Source organism: Nansenia antarctica (assembly GCF_963989245.1).
Source record: "Nansenia antarctica genome assembly, chromosome: 13".
NCBI lineage: Eukaryota > Metazoa > Chordata > Actinopteri > Argentiniformes > Microstomatidae > Nansenia > Nansenia antarctica.
In genome coordinates this window covers 2,149,416-2,172,319 of record NC_137683.1, presented here as the reverse complement: position 1 = coordinate 2,172,319, position 22,904 = coordinate 2,149,416, and the positions used below count along the sequence as shown (strand labels likewise).

At 49.1% G+C, this 22,904-nt stretch overlaps 1 protein-coding gene across 1 annotated transcript in view; it reads right to left on the bottom strand.

Moving 5' to 3' along the window:
* Positions 1 to 22,678, bottom strand: part of tgfbr1b (transforming growth factor, beta receptor 1 b) — a gene marked incomplete at both ends in the record, with an annotated part of 82,318 nt that extends 59,640 nt beyond the window's left edge. The window contains one exon of the mRNA XM_080543832.1: positions 22,609 to 22,678. Within this exon, the coding sequence (XP_080399958.1) occupies positions 22,609 to 22,678 (70 nt within the window). The remainder of the gene's footprint in view (positions 1 to 22,608) is intronic.
* Positions 22,679 to 22,904: the final 226 nt, after the last annotated feature.

The following is a 22,904-nucleotide window of genomic DNA, read 5'->3' as shown; positions in this document are numbered from 1 at the left end:
GTATACTATAAGCTCCAAGTTCTCTAAGAGCCCCTAGTTCCTCTCATTCGAGTGGAATGTTGCACATTTGATGTGACAGTGTACATTTTATTTATTATGATTTTTATTTTCACATTTTATTTGTTTTTCCTGAAGTAAGCTACAGGTGGTTGTGAATTCAATAAAACAGATGGTTGTCAATTCATGATACTTTCTCATCTCCTAATTTCATTTGAATACTTAATATACAATGTCAATGGTGTTAAGAATAATTAAAAACATAAATAATGCTACACAATAAATAGAATGCTTCAATTGCCATTTTCGACGCTGTGATCGGTGATCGGTGATATCGGATCGGCAGATCACTGATTCCAGTGATCGGTGATCGGTGATCGGCACCAAAAACCCTGATCGGAGCATCTCTAGTAAATACAAGCCTTAGATCAGTGTGTTCTTCAACCTAACGCAACAGGCCTTAGATCAGTGTGTTCTTCAACCTAACGGGGAGAAGATTGCGCAGGACATGATCCTATGAGGGATGATAAATATATATCTAGTGACTCCTAGCTCTGTAACCAAGGCTATTGCAGTAGAGGGAAGTGTGGGAGGTAGGAACTAGGGGAAGAATTGAAATGTCTGAAATGAGGTAACAAGAGTAAAGGTTGATTCAGCTCAGGCACACATACAGTATCTTGGAGTGAGAGAAGGAGGGAGGGAGGGAGGAAGGGAGAGAGAGAGAGAGGTGGAAGAGGGTTTCTTCAATTGGCTGAATGAGGGAGAAGAGGGAGGAAAAGGGGGTGAGAATCAAAGAACAAGTGAGGGAGATAGAGAGAGAGAGAGAAGCGGAGTGTAAATATGCAAATCCAAGTTCCGTCACTGAGCCCTTGCTGGCATGGAGGCAGTGCCAACAGAATGCTTTCTGGCACAGGGCTGTGGCAGGGAGATAGGGAGGAGAGGGGGAGGAGAAGGGGAGGAGACAGCAGGACTTTTAGGAGGGGCTTTTTCAGCCTCCCGTATCAGCACCGCTGTTCCTCTCAGCCAAGGGGCAGGAAGGGCAGCGAGGGACATTAGCTACCATGCCCTGATTGGTCCCAACCATGCTAGCAGCGTAGCATACGCTAACACCCCTGCTGTAGCTTTGTGCTCCCAGCTACGCTAGCCCAGCGCAGCGAGCCGCAGTCTTTTAATCCATTAAACACAACACTATTTTCCGCCCTCATGCCGTAACCAGGCAACACATGAACAATGCATAGCTGTCAGTAAGCAGTTAGGGGGCTAAATTGTTCCCCCCACCGCCCCCCCTCCCTCCCCACTCATGTAACAATGATGAGAGAGACGCCGAAACAAGCAGGAGAACAAATAGATCTAGAGACAAGCGACAGAAGTCGATTCTCAAACGAGAGGCATGAAACTAATTCTGTGTAATCTCCATGGAGTCCCAAGGCATTCACGTTCTGCACCCAGGCACGGATTTAACAGCCCTTTCTGAAAACACGTTGTTGTTGTTTTTTCTCTAGGCTGTATACAGTATCATGCAGATTATATGTAAATACACAGGACTTCCTCCACAAGAAAACAGTACAGCCGTAGAAATAGAGGAATCCTTACTTGCCCCCATTACTTCAGTCTCTCAGTCAGGCACTGTATTTAACTCTCCTCTAGGAGCCTCAGTTAAAACACGGCTAAACATGACCTGAGGCAGCGGCGGCAGCACTGGGACAGTGTTTAGGCTAGTCAAATAAAATGAATAACAACGTTTTGGGCGTTTTGAAGGCTGTGGGTTGTTACCGAGACTAGTGAAGGGTGGGAAACTATGGTAAGATACCATCACAGTATGAGAATGATACACTGTATAGAGAAGGATATCATCCTATAGAAGGATATCATCCTATAGAGAAGGATACCTCCCAGGTGGGTCCTATAGAGAAGGTGGATGAGACTGGAGTGGAGGGGTAGCAGTTATTCTGCTGTGAAAAGTGGTGGAGAGTTGCTTTACCATTCAGCCCACCGCCCGCCCACATGCCTGCCTGCCCTCGATATCAGGGACACTGTATACCAAGCAGGCAAGTCACACACACAAACACACACGCACGCACACCCAATCTCTTATTGATGACAGGGAGAGGATATTTTGTCTGGCGGAAATGCAGGTTTTGCATCGCCAATAAGGCAGCTAGCGAGGGATCACTGAGGTCTACTTTCCCAAGAGAGAAGACAGCTTCTCCTGGACAAATCACATCATCTATCAGAGAGAGAGAGGGAGGGGGAGAGGAAGAGGGAGGAAGGGAGGGAGGGAGGGGGAGAGGGGGAGAGAGAGAGAGAGAGAGCGAGCTGCAGCGTTCCTAACATTTCCAGAGCTAGCTGACACACTGAGGACAGCACCCTCGCTCTCCACTCTGTAATTACTCTGGAGAAGACAACAGTCATCTAACAGGCCCGGAACACCGGGGGTGCCGGGCCTCTGCCGGGCCTCTGCCGGGCCTCTGCCCTTCTCCTCCACGGCTGCACTCCTTCCACTCCACCTCGTTGATCCAAAACGCAGTCTTGAGGTAGAGACAGTGGAGTATCCACCATGTGTTACAGACATCCTACCCTTTTAAAACTGGGAGGGGGATGAGGGCATACAGTTACATTTACATCTGACATAACCATTTAGTAGACACTTTTATCCAAAGCGACTTACAATTAGTGATTACAGGGAGTAACTCAGGGATAAGTGCCTTATTCAAGGAACTCTTTTTTTCCTGCTATGACTGGAAGATAGATGATTCACTTACTTAGTCAAATGTATTTGTTGTAAGTGGCTTTTGGATAAAGGCGTCTGCTAAATGCCAAAAATGTCAATGTAAAAATGTCAAGGGCACAAATCCCACATGGTGGAGTTACCATGGTGGTGGTGTTACCATGGTGGTGGTGTTACCATGTGGGATTTGAACTCATGACCTTCTGATCACCAGTCCAACTTACTATCCACTAGGCCACCACTATCCCAATACTGTGGGAAGACAGGGTTTAAAAGGCCTCCTCCTGCTGTATGCCTCCTGCACACACCCCTGGTCTGGTGACAAAGACCGAGGCTAAAAGCATACTGGCCTTGACCCAGACAGCAGCCTGCCAGCCTGGCTACCAACCCACTGGGACAGCAGGGCAGAAAGTAAACAGTTAGCAACACCCAGGCCATGAGAGAGAGAGGGAGAAGGAGAGAGAGAGAGGGGGGGGGTGTATTTGGGAGGCCTGGCATGGTCAGAGCTCGGTGCGGAAGATGGCTGGGCTCGGGTAGGGCAGCGATCCCCAAAGCCAAACCTATTTTTGGACACAGGGGTCAGCTGAGACGTCTGGTGCTGCCGCCCAGATGGACTGGACAGATGACATGCATCCAAAAGGGTCGGACACACGCACACGCACACGCGTGCACACACACACACAGTGGGCCTGGATACAGGACCTGGCAATAGGGAACGGCAACATGGGGTGAATCTTCTTCATCTAGTCACTAGTGTGGTTTACTCTGCTTGTCTCCTGTCCTTCATGTGACTTCAGATGGGCGTCAGAAGAGGAGAGGAGGAGAGGAAGCCACGTCATGGGCTGGAAAGGCAGACAGCCCATGAAAATGAAAACTATCCATCACACTTCAGCACAAAGCAGCCTATCCAAACTGACAGGCAGCATTGACAGCTCACGCCTGAAACTTCTTTCTTCATATTTTACCAACACAACAGTGACAAAGAATTATGCCAGAGAAGGTTAAGCAAAGCCATGTTTGTTGAGGGTTCAGGCCTACATCACACTGAACGCTCTGATAATGACCCTAACCATTCCACAGCAGATGGGTGATAATGACCCTAACCATTCCACAGCAGATGGGTTATCTGAATGTGGTCAGGAGCTCCCTGGGCTCAACACAACACACTGGCATGTCTGAGAGCCATATCATCTGGAGTCATTGAAGTCATCTAATGTCTTCAATTAACTTAATTTCACAGAGAATAATCTGATTAGGACTAAATAAGCCATTCTTTTGACAGTGTCAGGAGGAGAGGAGAGGAGAGGGGGAGAGGCTGCCAGAAGGACAAGGCTCCAAGTGGTTGCTGCAGCAACTAGCCCCTAGAGAGGCCCGCAAATGAAAAGCATGGAAACAACGTTAATGTAATACTGCCTGGCGCATAGGCAACAAAGAATGGCAAAAGACAATGGTCTCAGATTTCAGAAATCGATGGCAATTGGATTTCACATCTTGAGAGCCCTGTGGCTGTAACCTCTAATGCAATAATGAAATTACCCTGCATTCAACAGCAGAGAGCAGGAGAAGAGCCTGCCTATGCAGCAGGGAGAGAGAGCAGAGAGAAGAGAAGAGAGCTACAGGAGGAGAGAGAGCAGAGAGAAGAGAAGAGAGCTACAGGAGGAGAGAGAGCAAAGAGAAGAGAAGAGAGCTACAGGAGGAGAGAGAGCAAAGAGAAGAGAAGAGAGCTACAGGAGGAGAGAGAGCAGAGAGAAGAGAAGAGAGCTACAGGAGGAGAGAGAGCAGAGAGAAGAGAAGAGAGCTACAGGAGGAGAGAGAGCAAAGAGAAGAGAAGAGAGCTACAGGAGGAGAGAGAGCAAAGAGAAGAGAAGAGAGCTACAGGAGGAGAGAGAGCAGAGAGAAGAGAAGAGAGCTACAGGAGGAGAGAGAGCAGAGAGAAGAGAAGAGAGCTACAGGAGGAGAGAGAGCAAAGAGAAGAGAAGAGAGCTACAGGAGGAGAGAGAGCAAAGAGAAGAGAAGAGAGCTACAGGAGGAGAGAGAGCAGAGAGAAGAGAAGAGAGCTACAGGAGGAGAGAGAGCAGAGAGAAGAGAGCTACAGGAGGAGAGAGAGCAGAGAGAAGAGAAGAGAGCTACAGGAGGAGAGAGAGCAGAGAGAAGAGAAGAGAGCTACAGGAGGAGAGAGAGCAGAGAGAAGAGAAGAGAGCTACAGGAGGAGAGAGAGCAAAGAGAAGAGAAGAGAGCTACAGGAGGAGAGAGAGCAGAGAGAAGAGAAGAGAGCTACAGGAGGAGAGAGAGCAGAGAGAAGAGAAGAGAGCTACAGGAGGAGAGAGAGCAGAGAGAAGAGAAGAGAGCTACAGGAGGAGAGAGAGCAGAGAGAAGAGAAGAGAGCTACAGGAGGAGAGAGAGCAGAGAGAAGAGAAGAGAGCTACAGGAGGAGAGAGAGCAGAGAGAAGAGAAGAGAGCTACAGGAGGAGAGAGAGCAAAGAGAAGAGAAGAGAGCTACAGGAGGAGAGAGAGCAGAGAGAAGAGAAGAGAGCTACAGGAGGAGAGAGAGCAGAGAGAAGAGAAGAGAGCTACAGGAGGAGAGAGAGCAGAGAGAAGAGAAGAGAGCTACAGGAGGAGAGAGAGCAGAGAGAAGAGAAGAGAGCTACAGGAGGAGAGAGAGCAGAGAGAAGAGAAGAGAGCTACAGGAGGAGAGAGAGCAAAGAGAAGAGAAGAGAGCTACAGGAGGAGAGAGAGCTGGCCAATCAAACATCAACATACCAACATTGTTTTGTCTCATCACTGTCATTTACTAGGGCAAACGGCTATTTTTCTAACGATTAATGTAGCGATTATTTTTCAGATTAGTCGATTACTCTAACGACTAATTTAACGATTAGTCTAACGATTATTATTTTTACTGTTCGGTTACTGTATCACTTAATTTCCCCCAAAATAATGGCTGTATTGTCTCTCTCTGTTTAACAGTGTCTTTCTAAAGCACTCTGGGTAATAGCTGCTGCTCTTATAAAACAAAGCAGCGTGTGACATGGACATTACTCAGACGGCCGCCCCTTTAAATGATCAGCTGATGTATGGGGGCTGTCTGTGGGCCCGCAATTAAACACTACTTTAACACTTTAATTTAACACTACTACTACTACTACTACTACTACTACTACTACTACTACTACTACTACTACTACTACTACTACTACTACTGCTACTGCTACTGCTACTGCTACTGCTACTGCTACTGCTACTGCTACTGCTACTGCTACTGCTACTGCTACTGCTACTGCTACTGCTACTGCTACTGCTACTGCTACTGCTACTGCTACTGTAACTGCCTCTGTCAAACAGCCCCAGACACAGGGCAGACTCACTGCTATGTTTAGCCAACTTGAATGCCAACATGGCCATCAGGGTTTTTCCTGGCTCAAAATGAGGCGGAGGTGGTACCAGTGGTGTTTGACATCGGGGGGACCCATGAAGCAGGGCACCATAGTCCATACGCTGGTTCCTCTGTCCTCTATAGATGACACCCTAGTCCATACGCTGGTTCCTCTGTCCTCTATAGATGACACCCTAGTCCATACGCTGGTTCCTCTGTCCTCTATGACACCATAGTCCATACGCTGGTTCCTCTGTCCTCTATAGATGACACCATAGTCCATATGCTGGTTCCTCTGTCCTCTATAGATGACACCATAGTCCATACGCTGGTTCCTCTGTCCTCTATGACACCATAGTCCATACGCTGGTTCCTCTGTCCTCTATAGATGACACTATAGTCCATATGCTGGTTCCTCTGTCCTCTATAGATGACACCATAGTCCATAGCCCTAGCTTGTTTGTGCACACCATGGTGGGCATGCTCCTATGTGACTGCCTAACCATTATTGCCACAAATAGTGACATGCAAGATTTTCAACAACACTTTCACAGTTTTATTCTCCATGGTGAAACTGCTCTATTTGCAGTGGATAATTACACAACAACCTGCTGCAGTAACCCCTCTTTAACCTCAGACAAACAATGTTCCTTTGCCACGGCACTAAAACGTTTCCTAATAAAAGTTAGGCTAGAGGCCTCAGTAGCTAAGAGCCGTGAATGAGACAATAATAATTAATTAATAATTAGACAGACATGTGTGATCCGATGAGCGCAAAGTTATGCATGGCCTCTACTTCAGTACGGCTCAGTTCACTATACCTGAAACAATGTTGGCCTGGGGCTGAGAGTTCTCTCTCGCTAATAAAACTGTATTTGATTCCAAGCGTCATAACTACAAGGAGATCCAGTCTGTGTCTGTGTGAGGAGAGACACAAACATGGTTAGGCAGACACCAGAGGAAGTGTTCTCTCTGTATGAGAGACGGAGATCCAATCAAGTGGAGAGTTGAGGCACGTACCTTTCAAGCTCACAAACCTTTTTTAAACACTTTCGAAATAGAAATGATTTCCCAGTTTAGTATTTTTTTTACAATTATTTGTTATATTAAAACAAAAGAGAATTACAAAAGAGCTTCAATAAAAAGGCAATTTGTCTAGCTCTAGTTGTTCTTCAACACAAAAAATACAATGCTAATAAACATTTACATAATACTGACTTCTGAGTGTGAGGGGGTACATTGGCTTGCAGATTCTCTCTAACACTTACACATCACTATACCTCTAGGTGTTGATTATTTTCTTACAAAATGCCACTGTTCCACACACATCCTACATTCACATAACGCTCTGCTACATCAGACTGACCCTGTCTGCTGTGCTTCAGCCATTGTGACGTTAGGGATGGGACGATTATCGTGTTTATCGTTAATCGCGATAAAAACACCCGCGATAACTTTATCGTGGAGAATTTTAATTAGTTGAATAATCGTCATAATCGTTTTTTGTTTTTTTATTATTATTATTATTTTTAAATGACTGGACTTTTTAAATAGGCACTACATTTTATAAACACTGCTTTGTCTGACTGGTGGTCCCCAGCTGATGACCCAGTTAGGCCCACATAGGTGTTCAGTGAGGTGTCACAGCACACCTGTTCTAAAGGCACTGTTGGAGGTGCGTCAGGCAGCAATGCCCAGCAGGAGCACCATCACCTGTATCATGATTTGATCTGTCTGTTTTTATTGTATGTATTAATGTATGTGACCTATGTGTGGTTTTTTTGTAAACAAACTAACAAACAAAAAACAAAGACAAACAAAACAAAACAAAAACAAAAAAACAGGGGGGGAGGAGGCCATGTCACATATCAGAAATAAACAGAAAAGAAAATGACAACAAATGCCATAATATATGGGGGGATCACCCCCATCGGAGACAGCATCCATGTCTTACAGTCCTAAACACAGCGGCAGCACAACACCAGCACAGTAAATAATATTGTGACCCATACATTGTAGATCTGTTACACATTAGTCTTGTGTACTTTCTTGAGTGTAATCCACCAAACCTTTCATTACAATGGCAGCCAGTCTGGTACCAATATAATCTAAGAACGGAGACCAAATCTTATAGAATGTCTTTATCTTACACTTAGACCTATATGTCAGATATTCCATAGGAATCATATCAAAAATTACCTTGTGCCATCCAGCTATTGTAGGCGGTTTGCAGTCTATCCATTTCAGCAATATATTTTTCCTTGCACAAAAAGTGAGGATACACAGAAGTCTTTTGGAATGCATACTTTTAAGTTGTTTGTCTGGCAACCCAAACAATAGACACATGGGGTCCTTATCCAATGTAACATCTAGAATTAGATGAATTTTATCCACTATACCTTTCCAGTAATCATCTATATATCTACAAGTCCAAACACAATGAACAAAGCTCCCAACCTCGGTAATACACTTTGTACACATTTCCGATTTGTTATGATCCATTTTATGTCTAAGTTGGGGAGTAATCTGCAAACGTTGTAGTAGTCTAAATTGCGTTTCCTTCGTCCTATTACAGATTGAGATGTCGTTTGCCGATTGCCATATTAGTGACCAAGTTGCTGCATCAGTATTAATGTTCAGGTCATTATTCCAGTCTTTGGGCGTAAATGCAGGTTTGCCTTTATCATATTTCGAAAGTGCTCTATACCCAAGCCCCAGAATGCCTCTCGTCTTTCCAGCAGAGACTATCTCCTCCAGCGGAGAGGGTTGGTGACAGAGGCCAGTGTCTTTTTGGCTATTTAAAAAACTTCGTATCTGAAGGTATCTGAAAAACTCATTTCGTGGTAGGTCATATTTCTTACATAATTGGTCAAATGAAAGTAGTATTTCCGTATCATATAAATGTCCGATAGTAACCATCCCTTTGCTGTCCCACCGCTTGAACCCCCTATCCGTGGCACCAGGGGAGAAGTCTATGTTGCCCCAAACTGGCGAGAGGGAGAATGTAATAATCGTATGTTATAAATAAATAGTAATATAATTGAGATTTCTCACATGAGCCGCGCGCGAATATCCTCACAGAAATGTGTCTCGCGCGATTGTTCAGCCTGCATGGGTAACGTGACTGTCAAGTCAGCCTTGTCAGTCAGTCACTAACGTATGCCAGCCTTCTCACCATGGCTGCATCGGCCCCGTGTCCATTGCCTCACCTTTCCAGGGTTGCACGCAGGCTTCTATGCATACCTGCAACTAGTGTTCCTTCAGAGAGAGTGTTTAGTGCCAGTGGGCACATACTCACACCTCTCCGAGCACAGCTAAAGGCAGAAAAAGTGAACATGGTGACATTTTTGCACTTTAACCTATCTTGAAGCTTTCAAGTCTCTAAGCCACAAGGCTAGCACTCAGTTTGATGACAGAAAAGTGTCAGTGTTCAAGTTTTGTTTGACAGTATTTTTTCCCTTTATTTATGCAGTGATACCTTATAATTTATCATTACCTTATTTAAGATTTTATTAAAGATTTTTATTTTTGTCAAGATGTTTTTAAAATGATGTTAATGTTATTAACATGATTCAATAAAAATACAACAAAATCTAAGTTAAAGTGATTACAGTGTGTTTTATTGGCATTCCAAAAAAAAGTTTTTTTTTTTTTTTTTTTTTTAATTCTCGCGATAATATCGTGGATCGCGATTATTTTGCCCACGATAATCGTGACATGACATTTTCTAATCGTCCCACCCCTATGTGACGTATGGATGAACAGGGGTGGAGTCACGTGGGACAGTCATCAACGTTCTCCCTCTTCTCAGGTTTGCGCCCACCTTAATGTGCAGTGGAATTAATTACTCCCGTCTCCTAGCAACCGCCAAACCCTGCTGGCTCTCTGTACATCATTACCTTGAATTGAAAAATCTCTGTGTGGCACAGCGTAGATATCTCCTGGAGGAGAAGGACGCGCTCCCAAGCCTGGTATGATCACTCACTCACACACACACACACACACACACACACACACACACACACACACACACACACACACACACACACACACACACACACCCCACACACAAACACACGTCTCCCTGCCCCCACTGAGCTCCTTAAACCAGGCAGTGTGTTCCTCTTATTCAGGCACAGCTTCCCCAAAAGTCATTTCCATAGGTCACGGCCTGCCCTCCCCCCTGGCCCTCCCTCCTGGCCCTCCCCCTGTCCTCTCCCTTAAGGCAGGGCCTTTGTCCACACCAGATGTGGGGATGGTTGAGGGGGGATGTGGGGGTACAGACCAGGACCTCCCCCTTGCAGCCTGGTCAGGATATATCACCTCTTTGTTTGGTTGTGAAGCCAAACCTAAAACCAAACCTACACTTGGGATGTTTGGTTTCTCAAATTAAAACTGTAGGCAAAAAAAAATAATAATAATAAATAAGGCATTTGACAATTCCTCTCAGTCATGTGTACACGTCACAGCAAATGTCTGCAACAGCCATCACAAGGCTATGAATGATTTAGTCCTGAATATCACACAGAAAGGCTAAAACGTCTAAATATGCTAGCAGGGCTGCTAGCGGTGCTCTCCTCATGGGCATTGAAAGCCACAAACGGAGAGTAAACAGTTGTTGGAAGAAAAAATCCCAGTTGGAGGACATTCAGTAAACACTGGAGGATGGCTGAGCGAGTCCCTTTATGAATATGCATCAGGTTGATTTAAGAGAAAGCGTTTCCCGCTGATAGCAGCTGTTCACCAGAGCCCTTCAGCTCATCTCCACACACACTCCAGACTCACAGGAAAAGACGCGCCACAGTCTGTTTTGCGAAAACATCAGTTGCTAAGAGAAGAGCCCACAAAATCGCTCAAGGTAGAACCACGGCATAATGACTAGGGGAACAATACAGTAGGGTCTTTCTATGAAAAAGACGTGTGACACACACACACACACACACAGCGACACACACACACACACACACTAAGGAACACTAAGGCCCAATCCCATTTCTTATTTTTACCCCTACCCCTCGCTTTTCAACTTGCCCCTCGGAACAGAGTTACAAGGGGTAGTGGTTGATAATGGGACAACAGAGTTACAAGGGGTAGTGGTTGATAGCCTAATTGTTGCTTGTGCGTTTGCCACTATCTACGCATGAACGCACAAGGAGGGGTAGGGCTACGTTGTGTACTGGGAATGGGCCTATGGTCTAAGTGATCACTTTTCTCACCCCTCTCTTTGCCTGTGGCTTTACTAACGGCTGCTGTGTCAGAGGGCACATGACTGAGAGTTCTTTATAAACTCCCAGCAGCCTGAGGAGCCACGGTGTGGACCAGAACCTGCCTGGCCGGAGAGAGGGCAGAGGAGGGAGGGAAGGGAAGAGGAGGGAGGGAAGAGGAGAGAGGGAAGAGGAGGGAGGGAAGAGGAGAGAGGGAAGAGGAGGGAGGGAAGGGAAGAGGAGGGAGGGAAGAGGAGGGAGGGAAGGGAAGAGGAGGGAGGGAAGAGGAGAGAGGGAAGAGGAGGGAGGGAAGAGGAGAGAGGGAAGAGGAGGGAGGGAAGAGGAGGGAGGGAAGGGAAGGGAGGGAAGAGGAGGGAGGGAAGGGAAGGGAGGGAAGAGAAGGGAGGGAAGAGGAGAGAGGGCAGAGGAGGGAGGGAAGAGGAGGGAGGGAAGAGGAGAGAGGGAAGAGGAGAGAGGGAAGAGGAGAGAGGGAAGAGGAGAGAGGGAAGAGGAGAGAGGGAAGAGGAGAGAGGGAAGAGGAGAGAGGGAAGTGGAGAGAGGGAAGAGGAGAGAGGGAAGAGGAGAGAGGGAAGTGGAGAGAGGGAAGAGGAGAGAGGGAAGAGGAGAGAGGGAAGTGGAGAGAGGGAAGAGGAGAGAGGGAAGAGGAGAGAGGGAAGAGGAGAGAGGGAAGTGGAGAGAGGGAAGAGGAGAGAGGGAAGAGGAGAGAGGGAAGAGGAGAGAGGGAAGTGGAGAGAGGAAAGAGGAGGGAGGGAAGAGGAGAGAGGGAAGAGGAGAGAGGGAAGTGGAGAGAGGAAAGAGGAGGGAGGGAAGAGGAGAGAGGGAAGAGGAGAGAGGGAAGAGGAGGGAGGGAAGTGGAGGGAGGGCCTGAGAGGGCACACACACTGTTTGATGCAGCCAGCTCAAAGAGAGGACTGAACTGACTGACTGACTGCCTGTCTGAGTGACTGACTGACTGCCTGACTGACTGCCTGACTGACTGACTGACTGACTGACTGACTGACTGCCTGACTGACTGCCTGTCTGACTGACTGCCTGTCTGACTGACTGCCTGTCTGACTGACTGCCTGTCTGACTGACTGACTGCCTGACTGCCTGACTGACTGACTGCCTGACTGCCTGTCTGACTGACTGCCTGTCTGACTGACTGCCTGACTGACTGCCTGACTGTCTGACTGACTGCCTGCCTGCCTGACTGACTGCCCCAGTAACAACACACAACGCTGCATTCCAGTTTCAGCCATTAACCAAATGGCTCTCCTGCTCTCCTGCCACACTGGCCAAGTCTTCATTCTCCTGCCCAGCCCCCAGACTGAGGTTACTTCAGGTTAAAAGAAAATAAAAGGCAGTGAGTGAGTGATGAAAGTTTCAGGAACGAGGGAAAAAGGAGTTCTGGGGGAAAACAACTAGACCTATTTAAATTGAAAGTTTTCAGCAAAAGGCTTTTTTCAATCATCTGATAAATGTGATATGGAGCTAGTCGCTGTACGTTGTTGTGGGGCTCCTGCCGTGACGGTGTGTTCAGAAACACATTTGACAGCTTTGAAAATGGATAAAACTGTTTGTTTTAATCCACACAGGGACATCATTAATCATCCTGTAATCTCTTGTCAGAAAGCCTTCAAAAACCACAGACGCAAAGGGCTGTGTGCCGTTACACACAAACTGATCTGCTACCAGTGGAAGAAAAATAACAACAGGCTATGTATTCACGGTGCCCTGATCTCCCATCAGTCATTTCAGTAACACTTCACGTTGTTGCCCATTTACATTTACATTTTTGGCATTTAGCAGACGCCTTATTCCAAAGCGACTTACAATCAATACATTTGAATACCAAGCATGTGAATCAGCAATCCCCCATTCGTTGCAGGAAGAGTAATCTAGCTCGGGCCCGGGGCCACAAGGACAAACCTTCTCCCTATCGCCTTCTACTAAAACTTTTTTTTTTTTACTGGAGAAACTGAGAAACAGTACAAGAGGGGAAATAGAAGTTCTTAGGGACACAGTAGAGGGGAAAGCGGGTGTCTTTAGGAGACGTAGTGGTGAGGGTCAGAAGATGTCTCAGGAGGAGCAGTTAAGATGTAACCTGAAGAGATGGGTCCTCAGTGCCCCATTGTGTTACATTGTATTGTAATACCGTTAGGGCATGTTACTGTACTGTAAGTAACAACATTGTTCACATTTTGTGACAGTAACTAATAAGGCCAAGGTAATTACCATGTAGACTATATGGAGCGGAGCTGTTTATTGCACTGTGGAATAGGAACAGTCCTTATTCCACTTGTGTAGGCCTAATAGTGACATGGACTGGACTACTATGTAAAAGCATGTTACTAGAGTTAGAGTGACTACACGGGTATAGAGGTAACTTCATGGAGTCTAAAGTGTGACCAGCCAATTGTGTTTAGTCAGCCATACAGGCCAATCTCTATGAAGAAAGTTCAGGCTGTGTGTGTGTGTGTGTGTGTGTGTGTGTGTGTGTGTGTGTGTGTGTGTGTAATATTCACCCCATTCCTCCATGATAGGCATGCGTTTTATTGGCTAGAAAGGGGCACCCAGTTTCCACTAATGGGGACAGGGAGGGGAATGGAGGTACTGATTTTCTGCCCATGAGAAAGGCACTTAACCGAAAATTACTTAACAGATAATTGGATAATGGCATAAAAGCAATGAACATGTTCCTCGATTTAGGCCAAGTCCAGCGGTAGAAAGAGACAGAAACCACTGAACAGCGACAGGAAGTGGAGCCTAATTACTTGGAACAGAAAGGAAGGCATTTATTTGGAGTTTAGCCATTTGTTTTGAGGCAGGACTATTAGGCAGAACTGACGGAGCCTTTGAACTCTCTCAGAGGAAGGCTACTCATAGCTCTCACTCAACAACAACAAAAACACACACTCAACACAAAAATTCAGAAGGTATAAGAGGAAAGAGGAAAAAAAAGCTGTGACTAACTGAAAATCCGATTGCAGATGATAGGTCTAGTCGCTGAACCAGTTCTCTCGCTCTCACTCTTTTCTTTAAAAAATAAAAAAAAGCTACAATCGCAGCAGAATTCTCGATCCCGCTGAAAGCGGGGCCAGTTTCAGAACGCATCAGTGCTTCTGAATCCAATCATAGCTGGCACAAATACAACTTCTCAAATTAGTTGTGGTTCCTTAAGCCAGGACAACAGGCAGGTCAGGGGCACTCAGATGCTTCGGATTCCTCTGACCAAAAGGCAGAGTTACTGTATTGACCACATAGCAAAACACCCCCCCTTTGACTAGGGTCTCTCTCTCTCTCTCTCTCTCTCTCTCTCTCTCTCTCTCTCTCTCTCTCTCTCTCTCTCTCTCTCTCTCTCTCTCTCTCTCTCTCTCTCTCTCTCTCTCTCTCTCTCTCTCTCTCTCTCTCTCTCTCTCCTCTCTCTCTCTCTCTCTCTCTCTCTCTCTCTCTCTCTCTCTCTCTCTCTCTCTCTCTCTCTCTCTCTCTCTCTCTCTCTCTCTCTCTCTCTCTCTCTCTCTCTCTCTCTCTCTCTCTCTCTCTCTCTCTCTCTCTCTCTCTCTCTTCTCTCTCTCTCTCTCTCTCTCTCTCTCTCTCCTATTCTGATGCCGAGTCGTCATGGCAGAAGAGGTTAGAGATTTGGATGTGGTTGTACTTGCTGACATGGCGGCGCCCTACAGATTTCACTAGAATTAAGCTGCACATCTTTTATTTCCTCAACAAAAAATCAGGCTGTTTTTCCGCAGCCTGCAGCAAACAAGCACCACGCAATGTGTTTTAGGCAATAAGCAAACAGGCATCTCTCCTCTCCTAACAGAAGGGCTGGAGGCTGGCCTCTCCTAACAGAAGGGCTGGAGGCTGGCCTATCCTAACAGAAGGGCTGGAGGCTGGCCTATCCTAACAGAAGGGCTGGAGGCTGGCCTATCCTAACAGAAGGGCTGGAGGCTGGCCTATCCTAACAGAAGGGCTGGAGGCTGGCCTATCCTAACAGAAGGGGTGGAGGCTGGCCTCTCCTAACAGAAGGGGTGGAGCCTGGCCTATCCTAACAGAAGGGCTGGAGGCTGGCCTAACCTAACAGAAGGGCTGGAGGCTGGCCTCCTATCCTAACAGAAGGGCTGGAGGCTGGCCTATCCTAACAGAAGGGGTGGAGGCTGGCCTATCCTAACAGAAGGGCTGGAGGCTGGCCTATCCTAACAGAAGGGCTGGAGGCTGGCCTAACCTAACAGAAGGGCTGGAGGCTGGCCTATCCTAACAGAAGGGCTGGAGGCTGGCCTAACCTAACAGAAGGGCTGGAGGCTGGCCTCCTATCCTAACAGAAGGGCTGGAGGCTGGCCTCCTATCCTAACAGAAGGGCTGGAGGCTGGCCTCCTATCCTAACAGAAGGGCTGGAGGCTGGCCTCCTATCCTAACAGAAGGGCTGGAGGCTGGCCTCCTATCCTAACAGAAGGGGTGGAGGCTATCCTAACAGAAGGGGTGGAGGCTGGCCTATCCTAACAGAAGGGGTGGAGGCTGGTCTATCCTAACAGAAGGGGTGGAGGCTGGCCTATCCTAACAGAAGGGCTGGAGGCTGGCCTCTCCTAACAGAAGGGCTGGAGGCTGGCCTCTCCTAACAGAAGGGGTGGAGGCTGGCCTCTCCTAACAGAAGGGCTGGAGGCTGGCCTATCCTAACAGAAGGGCTGGAGGCTGGTCTATCCTAACAGAAGGGCTGGAGGCTGGCCTATCCTAACAGAAGGGCTGGAGGCTGGCCTATCCTAACAGAAGGGGTGGAGGCTGGCCTATCCTAACAGAAGGGGTGGAGGCTGGTCTATCCTAACAGAAGGGGTGGAGGCTGGCCTCTCCTAACAGAAGGGGTGGAGGCTGGCCTATCCTAACAGAAGGGCTGGAGGCTGGCCTATCCTAACAGAAGGGGTGGAGGCTGGCCTATCCTAACAGAAGTAGGGATGCTCCGATTTATCGGCCACCGATTTAAATCGGCCGATTTCACTCCAAATGACTCGATCGGTGATCGGCAAAAATGGCCGATCGCAAAAACCGGTTTTTTTTTTTTTTTTTTTTTTCCCTGGGGAAGACAGATAACTGAACAGAAAACATAGGAGGATGTAACAGTATGTAAACCATGAAGGCCACGTTTATGATGTCTTTTATACAGCCATATCACTGACTTGGGCTTCAGGCCCTAACTGGGTGATAGGCCAGACTTTTACTATGCCATAAAAATGGGTCTGCGTTTGCTTGGTGCCTAATGGATCAAAACTTTTGTCTAAAAAGCAAAAAATATGTAGGCTATCCAGTCAGTAGGCCTACAGTTATGTATTTTTAAAAAAATCGGTATCGGTATCGGTTGATCTTGAGGAAAAATATCGGTGATCGGTATCGGCCCCAAAAATCCAGATCGGAGCATCCCTAAACAGAAGGGCTGGAGGCTGGCCTATCCTAACAGAAGGGGTGGAGGCTGGCCTATCCTAACAGAAGGGGTGGAGGCTGGCCTATCCTAACAGAAGGGGTGGAGGCTGGCCTATCCTAACAGAAGGGGTGGAGGCTGGCCTATCCTAACAGAAGGGGTGGAGGCTGGCCTCTCCTAACAGAAGGGGTGGAGGCTGGCCTATCCTAACAGAAGGGGTGGAGGCTGGCCTCTCCTAACAGAAGGGGTGGAGGCTGGCCTATCCTAACAGAAGGGGTGGAGGCTGGCCTATCCTAACAGAAGGGCTGGAGGCTGGCCTATCCTAACAGAAGGGCTGGAGGCTGGCCTATCCTAACAGAAGGGGTGGAGGCTGGCCTATCCTAACAGAAGGGCTGGAGGCTGGCCTATCCTAACAGAAGGGGTGGAGGCTGGCCTATCCTAACTGAAGGGGTGGAGGCTGGCCTATCCTAACAGAAGGGGTGGAGGCTGGCCTATCCTAACAGAAGGGGTGGAGGCTGGCCTATCCTAACAGAAGGGCTGGAGGCTGGCCTATCCTAACAGAAGGGGTGGAGGCTGGCCTATCCTAACAGAAGGGCTGGCCTATCCTAACAGAAGGGCTGGAGGCTGGCCTATCCTAACAGAAGGGGTGGAGGCTGGCCTATCCTAACAGAAGGGCTGGAGGCTGGCCTATCCTAACAGAAGGGCTGGAGGCTGGCCTATCCTAACAGAAGGGGTGGAGGCTGGCCTATCCTAACAGAAGGGGTGGAGGCTGGCCTATCCTAACAGAAGGGGTGGAGGCTGGCCTATCCTAACAGAAGGGGTGGAGGCTGGCCTATCCTAACAGAAGGGCTGGAGGCTGGCCTCCTATCCTAACAGAAGGGCTGGAGGCTGGCCTCTCCTAACAGAAGGGGTGGAGGCTGGCCTATCCTAACAGAAGGGCTGGAGGCTGGCCTATCCTAACAGAAGGGGTGGAGGCTGGCCTATCCTAACAGAAGGGGTGGAGGCTGGCCTATCCTAACAGAAGGGGTGGAGGCTGGCCTATCCTAACAGAAGGGGTGGAGGCTGGCCTCTCCTAACAGAAGGGGTGGAGGCTGGCCTATCCTAACAGAAGGGGTGGAGGCTGGCCTCTCCTAACAGAAGGGGTGGAGGCTGGCCTATCCTAACAGAAGGGGTGGAGGCTGGCCTATCCTAACAGAAGGGGTGGAGGCTGGCCTATCCTAACAGAAGGGCTGGAGGCTGGCCTATCCTAACAGAAGGGGTGGAGGCTGGCCTATCCTAACAGAAGGGGTGGAGGCTGGCCTATCCTAACAGAAGGGCTGGAGGCTGGCCTATCCTAACAGAAGGGGTGGAGGCTGGCCTATCCTAACAGAAGGGCTGGAGGCTGGCCTATCCTAACAGAAGGGGTGGAGGCTGGCCTATCCTAACAGAAGGGCTGGAGGCTGGCCTATCCTAACAGAAGGGCTGGAGGCTGGCCTCTCCTAACAGAAGGGGTGGAGGCTGGCCTATCCTAACAGAAGGGGTGGAGGCTGGCCTATCCTAACAGAAGGGCTGGAGGCTGGCCTATCCTAACAGAAGGGGTGGAGGCTGGCCTCTCCTAACAGAAGGGGTGGAGGCTGGCCTCTCCTAACAGAAGGGGTGGAGGCTGGCCTATCCTAACAGAAGGGGTGGAGGCTGGCCTATCCTAACAGAAGGGCTGGAGGCTGGCCTATCCTAACAGAAGGGCTGGAGGCTGGCCTATCCTAACAGAAGGGGTGGAGGCTGGCCTATCCTAACAGAAGGGCTGGAGGCTGGCCTATCCTAACAGAAGGGGTGGAGGCTGGCCTATCCTAACAGAAGGGGTGGAGGCTGGCCTATCCTAACAGAAGGGGTGGAGGCTGGCCTATCCTAACAGAAGGGGTGGAGGCTGGCCTATCCTAACAGAAGGGCTGGAGGCTGGCCTATCCTAACAGAAGGGGTGGAGGCTGGCCTATCCTAACAGAAGGGCTGGCCTATCCTAACAGAAGGGCTGGAGGCTGGCCTATCCTAACAGAAGGGGTGGAGGCTGGCCTATCCTAACAGAAGGGCTGGAGGCTGGCCTATCCTAACAGAAGGGCTGGAGGCTGGCCTATCCTAACAGAAGGGGTGGAGGCTGGCCTATCCTAACAGAAGGGGTGGAGGCTGGCCTATCCTAACAGAAGGGGTGGAGGCTGGCCTATCCTAACAGAAGGGGTGGAGGCTGGCCTATCCTAACAGAAGGGCTGGAGGCTGGCCTCCTATCCTAACAGAAGGGCTGGAGGCTGGCCTCTCCTAACAGAAGGGGTGGAGGCTGGCCTATCCTAACAGAAGGGCTGGAGGCTGGCCTATCCTAACAGAAGGGGTGGAGGCTGGCCTATCCTAACAGAAGGGGTGGAGGCTGGCCTATCCTAACAGAAGGGGTGGAGGCTGGCCTATCCTAACAGAAGGGGTGGAGGCTGGCCTCTCCTAACAGAAGGGGTGGAGGCTGGCCTATCCTAACAGAAGGGGTGGAGGCTGGCCTCTCCTAACAGAAGGGGTGGAGGCTGGCCTATCCTAACAGAAGGGGTGGAGGCTGGCCTATCCTAACAGAAGGGGTGGAGGCTGGCCTATCCTAACAGAAGGGCTGGAGGCTGGCCTATCCTAACAGAAGGGGTGGAGGCTGGCCTATCCTAACAGAAGGGGTGGAGGCTGGCCTATCCTAACAGAAGGGGTGGAGGCTGGCCTATCCTAACAGAAGGGGTGGAGGCTGGCCTATCCTAACAGAAGGGGTGGAGGCTGGCCTATCCTAACAGAAGGGGTGGAGGCTGGCCTATCCTAACAGAAGGGCTGGAGGCTGGCCTATCCTAACAGAAGGGCTGGAGGCTGGCCTATCCTAACAGAAGGGGTGGAGGCTGCCAGGCTGGCCTATCCTAACAGAAGGGGTGGAGGTCTATCCTATCCTAACAGAAGGGGTGGAGGCTGACCTATCCTAACAGAAGGGGTGGAGGTCTATCCTATCCTAACAGAAGGGGTGGAGGTCTATCCTATCCTAACAGAAGGGGTGGAGGCTGGCCTATCCTAACAGAAGGGGTGGAGGTCTATCCTATCCTAACAGAAGGGGTGGAGGCTGGCCGTGCAGGATCTCCAGAGCGTAGTGAGCACCACAGGAGTCCTGTGCTGGACAGTAATGAGGATTTCAAAGGTCACAGAGAAAGACGCAAAGGTCACCAGCTGTCTCCACAGATGAGGTGAAATAGACAGCTATTGTCACAACTGTCTCATCGCATGTGACTTAAGGTGATGAAACTGAGGTCCTGAGTCTCGGGCTAAGCCTAGATCCTCCGTTTAAGAAGACCCATACAAAGCATTATCTGATCAATTGTCACATAGCCTAATTGTCTGATTCAATTCATGATTGGATCATACTTTACCTAGTAACTAGACAGAATGATATTCTAGTGTCAGTGTGGCTATGTTATGCCCTACCTTACAGAAATACTGGATGCTACTGGATGCTAATCTTGAGTGCAAAAAGCCAACCCCACACCCAGCACCTTCAATCCGAGTAAGTGGCATGCCTTTTCCGTCTCGGGATTATAGGCATCAAGGTTATTGATTCTACTACATTCTGATGCAAATGATCCTGCTTCGTTTCTCCTCCAACGTCACCACCAGGGCTTGGCAACCCTATTTCCCTAGGAAAAAGCACCGTCAACATATCCATTAGGCCCTAGCTAGCGTAATTAAATTGAGAGCGTTATTTAAGGACATAAACGTGTGTGGTTACGGTTTGATTGCAACAGTAATGCCTCCACGTCGTCAGAAAGCGGGTTCTGGCTCTAAATGGTTTCGCGTTGCCGCTCGCGCATCTCTGGTCTCTACAGAGCCTCACACACGCTCACGCATCCCTCTGGTCTCCACAGAGACATCCCTCTGGTCTCCACAGACACATCCCTCTGGTCTCCACTGACACATCCCTCTGGTCTCCACAGACACATCCCTCTGGTCTCCACAGACACATCCCTCTGGTCTCCACAGACACATCCCTCTGGTCTCCACAGACACATCCCTCTGGTCTCTACAGAGACATCCCTCTGGTCTCCACAGAGCCTCACATCCCTCTGGTCTCTACAGAGACATCCCTCTGGTCTCTACAGACACATCCCTCTGGTCTCCACAGAGACATCCCTCTGGTCTCCACAGAGACATCCCTCTGGTCTCCACAGACACATCCCTCTGGTCTCCACAGACACATCCCTCTGGTCTCCACAGACACATCCCTCTGGTCTCCACAGACACATCCCTCTGGTCTCTACAGAGACATCCCTCTGGTCTCCACAGAGCCTCACATCCCTCTGGTCTCCACAGACACATCCCTCTGGTCTCTACAGAGACATCCCTCTGGTCTCCACAGACACATCCCCCTGGTCTCCACAGAGCCTCACATCCCTCTGGTCTCCACAGAGACATCCCTCTGGTCTCTACAGAGACATCCCTCTGGTCTCCACAGAGACATCCCTCTGGTCTCCACAGACACATCCCTCTGGTCTCTACAGAGACATCCCTCTGGTCTCCACAGAGACATCCCTCTGGTCTCCACAGAGACATCCCTCTGGTCTCCACAGAGCCTCACATCCCTCTGGTCTCCACAGAGCCTCACACACAAAGGAATGTCACACAAAGAACCATCCTGAGCTTCCACACCGACAGGAGAACGTGTGCTTTATCTTCATTCAAATAAATGGTGTTAAGCACACATTGACGTGCAAGACAAAGAACATAGAACATCACTCTCTTGCAACGCAGAGGGGGAAATATAAAGCTAATGTAATATAATGAAAATCAAAAGACTCGCAACGATGTGTCAAATATGAACACACACACACACACTAGGCAGAGACGGCATTTGCATAAAATGCACACAAGACCATCGACATGACTGGGGAACAGGAGTTGATCTGCTGAGGAAGGGCAGCTCTTTGTTGGCGGTGTTGTTGTTTCCAGCGATGTTCAGTCTGCTGGCTGCGTGGCTGTCACGGTGGGCTCACACACGGTGAACTATCTATCTATCTACCTATCTATATATATATCTATATATATATATATATGAGAGCCAGTGAGCTGCTGTCTGCGAGCCTTCCTCGTGTTCATGAAGCATTCGTAAACAGTATGAGATAACGGACACGGACTACCGTGTCACACCGCAGCTATAGACTGACTACACTGCTGGCATGCACTAACCAGGGGGTCTGAGACTATACTGCTGGCATGCTGCCCGCCATGCATGTATGTAGCCTGGATAGCGAGCTGCTGGCTGGCAGGTGTGTGACTTAGCTCCATCATGACCTGCCCAGGAGTGATCCATCACATCTATCATGAAAGATGGAACGAAACAAAGAGAAGCCATGGAGAGAATTGCAACACATCGAGCTGTTGCGAGTATGCATGAAAGTTCACCCCCAGCCTCTCGCTGCTCTCGGTCATGGTCCAGACAGATGCATGAATGATCCGTGTTAAACATGTATAACACATCACATCTGTGCGGGAGGGTGACTTTGTATCTGCGCCGAGGGACACTTCTGTCAGTCAGTGTTTACTGTTCACAGCACGCTGCAGATGACTCGTCCAGAGTGGATACCGCTACGATCCTGGGTTCAGCCCCGGAGCCCCGGTATGTACATGTGACTTTAGCTGTTTTCTGTCGCTTTTCTGTTGTTTGCCTCTTCCTCTCCGCGGAGACATCCCCTCCACAGTGAGCCCTGCCAGCGCCATGTCTGCCTGTCTGCCCTGCGCCATCTTTACCAGATCGGTCTGCAGACTGGCTCGGACTCAACAAAGACACACAACACCAGCCCCCGAGATCAAACTTCCTGATCAGAACACAGTGACAGAAAGAGACAATTTCCCGAACACAATGTTGTTTCCTTACCGTAATTTTCTTGAATCCTAGTCCCAAACAAGAGGACTATTAACACGAGACAACACGGTATCGCATCCATCGTGGTTCAGACTTCCTCCAGACTGCCTGTCTGAACTTCTCTCTCGCTCGTCCGTGGCAGAGCAGAAGCACGCACCGCCCTGATTGGCTGGGCTGCCACCACACCCCGCCCTGATTGGCTGGGCTGCCACCACACCCCGCCCTGATTGGCTGGGCTGCCACCACACCCCGCCCAGACAGAGCGAGCCTACTCCTACTCGTACGATGGGAAACATTCATTGACAGAT